This window comes from Echinococcus granulosus, assembly GCF_000524195.1.
Source record: "Echinococcus granulosus chromosome Unknown EG_S00140, whole genome shotgun sequence".
Taxonomy (NCBI): domain Eukaryota; kingdom Metazoa; phylum Platyhelminthes; class Cestoda; order Cyclophyllidea; family Taeniidae; genus Echinococcus; species Echinococcus granulosus.
The window spans coordinates 156,399-165,883 of NW_020170520.1; the positions used below are offsets into that span (position 1 = coordinate 156,399).

At 40.6% G+C, this 9,485-nt stretch overlaps 1 protein-coding gene across 1 annotated transcript; it reads right to left on the reverse strand. All coding sequences in view use genetic code 11, as the record gives it.

Moving 5' to 3' along the window:
- Window positions 1–2,322: 2,322 nt before the first annotated feature.
- On the reverse strand, window positions 2,323–3,311 carry EGR_09279 (hypothetical protein; the record flags this gene model as incomplete). The annotated part of the gene is made up of 2 exons (XM_024498528.1): window positions 2,323–2,435; window positions 3,221–3,311. The coding sequence occupies 2 exons, from the start codon at window positions 3,309–3,311 to the stop codon at window positions 2,323–2,325; spliced, it is 204 nt and encodes a 67-aa protein (XP_024347072.1).
- Between the last annotated feature and the right edge of the window lie 6,174 nt (window positions 3,312–9,485).

Here is a 9,485-nt window from a genome sequence, read left to right on the forward strand (position 1 = left end):
AACATGCATTTGGTTTAAGTTCTTGGCGCTCCTCTTTGGCAGCGGCTGAGAGATCGACAGCATTGTCTTCGGTTAATGACGAAGTCAGAAGCATCAGTCGCAGCATTGGTGCAAGTCCCTCTGATGGGGACGATATTGATGGTGCCTTGGTATGCCCAGTGCCTATCAGTAACCGCCCCTCTCGCACTGCCGCGACCCCGTTCGTCTTAACAGAAGGCCTCAGACCTCTTCGTTTTTTTCCACTAACGTCTACTACGAGGAAAGGGAATATTTTAAATAGCAATAGTGGTAGATGTGCGGATGGTGTCAGGCCTGACGCTGTAACATGACTTACCACTATAAAGGAAGCTATGGGCATGGACGGCAAAGAGCAAACATAAATCCCACCATCAGAAGCTTAGCGCTGTTGGAAAATGTTCGCGTGGAACCACTGCAGCCGTCGCATTTCGGAGCGATGGGCTGAAGGGGTCCTGGGGCACTAAAATGACCCCTTTTTTCTTCTGGTGGTGGTACCAAGACGAACAGCACAAGACTCTCTCTCTCTGCTCATGCCCAATAAATCTCCATTTCAAAGCTGTGAGATGTCTTAACAATTCCGTGTTGTATTTTAAAATATTTTATATTACTATACTATAGTTTTGTGCACTTTTATCAGTGTTTATTCGAAATTTAAAGTAGGTCCTAATGTTAAGTGGAATTGTGGAGATAAACATCCATTTCCTTGTTGATGGAAGTGAACGAGGCATGTGAACCATGGTGGTCAGCTGTCAAGATCTAGATGAGATATTACCGACTGTAATATTAATGAGTGGAGTAATTAGGTTCTAAGCCCTAGGATTTTAAGCGCACTGTAGTATAAGTTAACGCAAAGGCTGAATTACGGCTGCTGCAAACGGCACAATTAAAATGGCGATTTGAAATCAATTTAATAACTGCTGGAAGCCATTCATTGTGCATTGTACACTGAGTGAAAGCCAAGAATCCGGTGGCTTACTAGCTGGGACGGAAGAGTTATTATGGCGTTGGATAGAAGCCACTACTGCGGGGACCAGCCTTTGCAGATAAAAGGCTGTTTCCCAGCTGACTAAACTATCTAATCCTTTATCTTTGTGCTATTTTTGCGTAAGCATGTATCATCGAGCTCGAGTTTATCCCCCCCTTAATTAAGATTTCTGAACTGATCTGACGTGTGTGATCCCATTGTGTACGCAGCAGAAGGACGGTTTGTTAAGAGTTCCTATTTGACTGCAATGCATAAAGATTATGGTAAGCTACAAGCCTAGATGGCATGAGCAAAGGCTTACCTTATTCTAGCGAAGACTGAGTTAAGAGAAATTAGAAGATTCACTTAACACTAAACACAAATAAGTGATGCTCCAATCTGTAGCATAAACCTGATCCTGGTCTCAGTAATGATTTTTCTATATCTGATGTCACCGTGGCTTCTCCAACGTGCTTAAACGACTTCAGAACTTGATAGTACTGGGCCGCATGTCCTTTTTTGGCATTCACTGATTGCGAACGATTTTTCCTAAAACAGTTTTCATTTGTCTTAATGAGCCATGTATTCAGATATTTGACATCCAGTGTGATCCGGGATGATGTTAAGCCTTTATATTTAAATTTTTTTAGTTGCTTTACAGGGTATGTTTCAACCAGTGCTGTGTGCATTGTGTCATTTGGTTTGGGGATATCTGCAATCGTAAAAAGGGTTTCTTTATCTTTATTTAACAGTGTGAATGTTAGTGTAATGTGTATAACAACCAGTAAATAAGTTGTTAGGAGGGTTTACGGGTTTCAAACCGATTTTCTCGATATAATTTTAAAAGTGAAGGTCAAACACTTCAATGTAGGTTAAGTGACTTTGTAGTTCTTGCTCTGTTACTATTTTCTGAGAAACCACAAAGGTATCTACTACTTCCATTTACCAGTCACTTAAGCAGCATAACTGGCTCATCTTTCCTACCATACCACCTCTAAAATGGCTGGCATATCCACAGAACTTGACTCGGGCGGCTTTGTTGAATCATCCGGTGAGATGAATTCAAGACCACTAAGGTATCGTTCCGATCACGGGTGATTTGCATTGTATCTGATTTATAATTAAAAAATTGTGACAAAATTTTACCTTATTACTTTATTTGCAAAATATTGTGGTGACATTCCTTACAAATCCAAAAATAAGAATACGCATGCACACTACACGCTACTCAGTGGAGACTTCCTTAGGCAAAGGAATACCAAATGCCAGGTGTCAAGGAAAGCTGCCCTTAACAGCAAGCTCGTTTACTAGTTCACTAAAGCCTTCGGGTTGATGGCAGTTTAAGTTGTCTCAAGCAAGTACTCATTGGCATGCTTTTCAGTGGCAGACCAGCAGAGAGGGTTAAAAGCGGTAAAGGGAGTATAGGGAGCAATTGCAATGGTGGAGCGGAACGCTGTGGAGCAGAGTCGTGTAGAATATTCCAGTTTTGTGGAAATCGTAAGAATTGGAAAGCAAGAGGAGATTGCGGTTGCAGAATGCAAAGTCCCAAAGCGTCAAAGCGAAGATGGTGAAAGAAAATGGCACTGGCGAAAGCATCTTGGCATTTGCTATCTGGTTTGCTGATTGACAGTAATCAGATTTAATAGAACCTGTCAGTTTATTTTAGACCACTGGTTAGTGATACACTTGTTCCAACATTTCCTTCCCCTTCACTCAAATCCTCGCTTTGAAGCACTACTATGCAGTAGTATCAGGTCATTTCCAACATATTTCCTATTATGATTCCGCATTCATGCATATTTAACCCACTCAACTTACCTCTTATAGTTCGTGTGCACGTCCATATCTATAGATGAACATGGCTAACAATCATAATCAGATTTATGCAAAGTGTTGTGGGAAATTCTCTTGCCATTAAACTTCTACCCTACCACCGGTAGGCGGATACGACGCATGAGCACGCTCAAGACAGAGAACGGAAGCACCGCACTCCACCCAAACCTCAGTCCCAATTCTATATAACACTACAGCACTACAGCTAATCTCTGCAACCCTTGCACCCAAAGTAGTAATGCAGACCAACACACAACCTTCAGCGGGTCATGCAGTCGTCAGTCCAACACTACATCAGCTGTTCAACATTCCTCTTTGTGGTAAGCCCCAGCAGTGCCGTTATGGCATTAACGGCTGCAGGCTGGAAGAGTCAGTCAGGCAGTCAAGCGGTCGTCTAGTCCTTACTGACCACCGGCTTCTCCCTCTTCCTCGGCTGTAGCACCGCTTGGGTAATGGGCAGCATGCCACTCTGCACGATGGCCACATGGCCCAACATGTTCAACTCTGCGTTATTTCGGTTAGTCAACCGCAGATGAGGAGGAATGATACGCGTCTCTTTGCTTTTGTTTCGGTTAAGAAGCTTTCTTAATTAGCCTACCCTTTTTGCAATTAGTTTAGCTGTCACTTAATGCATTTGTAGCACCACCTTCTTTCACATACTCAAAAAAAGGGTTAGAGATTACTACGCCCAGGACTACCTCCACGGCCATATTTCATGCCTTGAATAGCTCTTTTTACTCTTGTGAAGACAATGAGCCAATCGTGCAAGTCAGACTCAACACGTTCAAACATAGTTGTCTCAAAATAATGGAGTAATAGTTATGCAACACAAGGCGATGTCTACTAAGTCTAATAATGTCTGGCAAGTGAAATCGCCCAGACTCCTTTTACATGAGTCAGCTATTCAAAGTGGTAGAACAAGCAACATCATAAACTGAAGACAGCTACAATCTCATTTTTCATGATTAGTGGGAAGGAGTAAACGCACTTATCATACTTTGATTTGATGTTTCTTACGATCCTATCTGCACAAAACTCACAAACTCGATGACACCAAAGGCGGTGACACAGACATCCACATTCTAGAGCTACTGCAGCTTCAACGTCACCAGTCTACAAAAAGATCTAACTACGGCCAAATAAGGGCCGCAAAGCCTCACGTTTGACAGAATAATTATATTCTGAAAGAGCTACATTCCTATTATCACGATTCTAATGTAGGTCTTGATGCCATGGCTTTGTGCTTCCGCCTAGATCATATCATCCATTCTTAACCAAGTGAGGAAAAGTTAATTCGGGTAGGAGAACTTTGCTGTGTCTTTAGCAAATACTTGAGGTGCTGTGCCTTAACAGCACCGTCACTTCACTTGCATTTTGGTTCAAATGAAAGTAAATGTTAGTAATTCTAGTAAGTCGTGGCAATTGCATGTGGCCGTGCAAGGGTTTTCTTTAAAAAATGTGCTACAGAAAAATTTGCTTGTAAGGAAATTTTGATATAATGCACAGACATGACCAGAAGTCAACTTTTCCAGCCTAGCAATAATAGCGTACAGATGGTGAAAATGCCTTGAGAATTGTCAGTCATTCAAGTATTTACTGAAATTCTCTCCTATCAATTGTACAGGCTATAAAATGCTAAATTAATGTACCTTTAGCTGCATCATACTGGTTAAACAACTTAATTTGGGATGCATCGAATGCTACCACACAAAATTAAAATAAACAGTGCACTTAGGTGTTAAAATTTGCACTTATTGTGCGCACGGATCTGGCATACCGTAGACACCACACAGCGCACCCACTGAAGCAGTTTTAACTGTTGGCAATACCAGTTCTTTGTTATGAGGAGTGTCATAGGTCAAATGACGAAGTTGGCAGCAAATAAAATATGTGAGACTAAGAAACATGCTCCAATTATCGCGTTTGGGATGGAAAACGTCCAAGAACTCAGAATAACCATCTTATACATCAGCAAGGGTCATGTACACGGTGGAATACATTAAAAGTTAATATTCTTTAAGCATTACCAAAACAAGATCATTTTTGTTGATAATTTCCTTTCTCTTTTTTTGAGTATTTAGGTTAGGGTTGTTCAAGAGGCCACACGTTTCAATTCATCCCTTTGCATGCATTGCACCTAATTTGCAATAAGGTTCGAGCGTCAAGCTCGACTGAATTGTCTGATTTGACATCATATTAATCCATCTTTCCCTTCTGATGTAGCCTCCTCTCACTAATTAGGGTCAGCCATGTTACAAAATGGCCATAAAAGCTAGAACAAATAAAGCAAAGTAGAACTTTACCCTTATTACATGCAATTCTTTCGGTCCAATGGTATAATACTCCTGATAATGTTTCTGCCAGTGTCTATTCTGGCCTATTGTGAGTTGCAAAGCTCCTCTTGCTGACAACCTGCACAGGTCCCGTCATAGTGTCCATAAATGACAGCACGCTGAGGAAGGCACTAGAATACCTTGCCACATATGATACCAAATTTTATGTGAAATAATTTGATAGCTTTAGTCGTTTCCGCCCCTTTCAATTCACTAGATCCTGCCCCACCGAAAGGCAAATTACGTCTTTAAAATTTGTATCGTTGTAATGCATTTGCTTTAAAAGAACTCCATTTTACAGAGCTAGAGTTCTGGTTTGTTTCATTATTACCAGCTAATCTTTCCTATGTGTCATAAGGCTGAAGTTAATTTGTGAGATGCAGTTACGTCAGAATAGAAAGATGAGGTGTATGAAGGTCATATCAGATGGTGCCATAATCACGCGTGTTAGCTCGAACCTTTGGTATATTAGGAGCAGGGCATTTATAAAAATTTTGGATGTAGGTATGATTGATACGCAAGTAGTAAAGTATAACTATAAAATAATTATTAACTTGGTCGCGAGACAAAGGACACTGGAAATTTGAAAATGTGATTAAGGGAATAGAGAACCTAAAGGCTTTGTTTTAAGAGATATCGGTTAGTGCCAATGAGATGTTTATCTAGTGATAGCCTGTACTCTCGGTAATTGCATCAATATAATCCAGTTGATTAAAGCTACTCTCACCTAGGTACGTTTTATACTCTTTATACTTTGCCACATTAATTCCATTTTCTTCAATTTCTCCTCGTCAATAAGATATCTGTGTTTGTCTTTGGTTTTATATCTAAGAGCCATGTTTCCCCACATCATCTAAATTAAACCATTGCTTTTGAATGCGATAGACTTTGCTTTTTAGTTATTCTAATGTTTTATTTCCATTACATGCTGTGTTTCAATTCGCTGACCATTAATTTCATTGTTTCAGCTTTTGGACAAAATGGGAATAGGGAGACTGAGTTGGAAATTTCTGTACAAGTTAACAAGGTCGTGCGCTCTGAGCTCAAGATGCATTCAGTGAATCGGCTTTTGATAATGCATATGGCAAAAAATAGTTATTTTAGTCACCCTTATCAGTTTGATTAATAAAAATATTATAACTACTTATGGCAGAAACAATGACTGAAAGTGAACTTCAGGCCTTCATACTTCCATCGCATGAAACATTTCATGCATATCCCATCGTTAAATCCATCCTCAGCCTTCATTCACTCCATCTTTTTTCCGATTCCACTAGTCTTTACCATAATCAGCACACAGTAATTGGTGTGAAGCAGTGTGTCACTGCTTCCCCACTTCAATGGCACCTGCTGTCCTAATGACTTCCATCGATTGCCCTGGTGCTTCACGTATTGTTGCGAGTGGTGTTAATGCCCTTCTCAGCGGAATGGATCTTTAAGATTTATATGGTTAGAATGGTGCCTAGGGAAGCTGAAGTACTGTCTTCCTTTAGGTGGGCTGAACTCCAAGTAAAGACCCACTGGTGCTCCCAGGTCGCGAAACGCAGTGGTTTTACTCAGACTTTAACTTAGGAAATTTTAGGAGTCCAACGAACAAATTTAGTCCTCAGAAATGATCATAAGGAAGTGGAATCGATTAGCCATTTGCAGGAATTTGGTTCGGGTTCCGTATGACAGTTTTGGGGTTGACATAAGTACAAGTTTGGTGGCATCGTTAAAGACGTGTTTCTGTAATACAAGTATCATTACGTACACTTACCTTACTCTTCCTACAGGTAATTACTGGTGGCCCAAGAGCCTTCAATTAGTTGCATCAAAGAAGACTTAGACTGAGTGATTCATCGAAAGTACTTTGCACATTTACACAGAAAAAATCATCTTGGGAGTGATTGGCATGATTAAAGTATAACTACAGTTGCATGTGCATTGCCTCCGCGCCAAAGGCATCACCGTTTGGTGCTGTCGATACTCAATAAAGAAAGGGAAATGCCACAGAGCATGCTAGATGACACACTACCGCATAGCACCAACAACTCGAGCTCGGGCATGGGAATCGTGATGATCAAGCTCAAAGTTCCAGACCGGTGTGATTGCTGATAAGGGTTTTTGCCAGGTAAATGTTGCAACAGGCAGCTACACCCAATTTAGTCCTCTACTTATCCAAATCAGCATGCATGCATTAAACAACTGACCTGCACACTCTAAACTAGCATCAAATGAGTGATGCTGAGTCAGAACCGCAGATACGACAAGACGCATCTCTTCTTCTAGAAAAGCGAATGATCTGCCTATCCCAGGTGTTTTGTGTGCATTATTTACCTTGAAACTTGAGAACAACGGCAATGGCCAGTCAGCAACATAGCGAGTAGGTATAATTAGAATATAAATGCTAACCACTACGTTTAAGATCCAGTGACTTAATGGCCGTTTTGTGTCCTCATAATACGTTACCACTTAACAAGTAGGTCCTAAACGCCCATTTCCCATGGAGATTTAGCCTATATATATAGAATAAGAAAGCGAAAAGCCAGCAGAACTACATCATAAGATAATTTACATAGCGGTACTTTTATAAATAAAATAGCTACAACAGAGCGATAAAACGTGAATATGAGCAGATGGGTGGATAAAACGAGTAGTCAGAATTTGCATTTAGTAGACAGACAAAATATTGAGAATCGGAGCGGCCCCGAGAAATTCTACAAGAACGCATGGTCATCTTGAAATATCCCACCCTATGGCTCGACAAACTGGGTGAACAATAACTACCCCAATGGGAAGGAAAGCGAATCGTCAAGCCAAGGAACAGAATTGTGAGTGTCAGGACAGACGTGTTTTTTAACTCTGTAGAGAGGGAAGACACTATCCTAAACCATTAATAAGTCTTGAAACTCTTGCTCAATCCGTAAATCATACCTTATTTGTAACTATTTTACTCAATGGAGTAAGACTGATGAATTTGCCTGGCAGAGATTATCTCACGTACAAACTACCATGTCATAAATTAAAATATTCACGGTCTTAATGAATCTCTGCAAATATGCAAACAATTTATTTTCAAATTAACTGCATGCCTTCCATGACTAAATGATCCTTTCAAAAAAGCTGTCAGTGCAGCAGCTTCTGATGTTACCGGCCTCTACCAGGATTGTGGCCATAACACTATCATGATCGCATCATCTACGACCGTGAGGATCAGAAATTTTGCTTTTATTTCCCCAAACAAGGCAATTGTGTATCAGTAAAGGAATTACTGCATATAGAATGGTGTAAGCACACAACTTGTAGTCATGGCTAGTTCTATCGCATATCGCCACCAGTTAAATATCACAGTGGTGCCATCCATGGCCTCCCATCCCTTAATCCTCAGGGTCATTCTTCGCCCAATATTCTTGCTTAATTCAGTTGCCCTTTTAACAAATCCAGGTTAATTCCAGTCGAAAGATCAAGAATCATATGACTTACTAATTGCGTTACCAATCACTCCTGTGCACACACTTTTTAGATACATTGTAGGTAATTTGAGATAGGACCGAGCCAAAGAGCGCCATTATGGCGCCATGTGATGTAGTCCTCAAGTATTGCACTTTTCTTCTCTGACGCACCCGTCTGTCACCAACTGGCTTATCTTCACGACGGGCAGGGGATATAAAAGCTTAGACCAATGAAACGCAACAAAACCCTACCTTTTTAACATGCAATTATTTCGGTTCAACGGTACCTTGTTTCTGGTGACGCTTCTGCCAGTATCCATACTGGCTTATGGTGAGTCATAAATCTCCTGTTGACTCAAATTTTACAGGCTCTACTATCGAGTCCATAATTGATAGCACCTTGGAGGATGCGCCAGAGTACTTAACTGCAAATACTGAGAAATTCCACGTAAATTCTGTTAAAAGCCTTGTTCGCTCTTGCCCCTTCTCATTCTATGGGACCTTGCTCAACGGAGAGGTAACTTATACCATCGATATTTGTATCAATGCAACCCGGTTGATAATATCGCCACCCAATTCAGTAAGCTATCTGCATTTGATGCTTTGCTACATTATTCTTACCTGTTTTAAGTATTTATTTAAGTGCAAAATCTAAAAATGCCACAAATCTCTTGTAACGAGTCTAGCTTTTAGAGAGCAATAATTTCTTCTATTATGGCCATTCTAAAAGTCGATTCGCCGGTTCATCAAGCATTTACTTAAAAGGCCATTCATGTTTGCATTTCAGATAGCAAAGAAAGTGGATATCGGGAAAACAAAGTCAGATATTTCTATACAAGTGAGAAAAGCTCCTCATCCAGATGTTACACTGGAATTGTCGGCACCAGTTTTTGATGACGCATA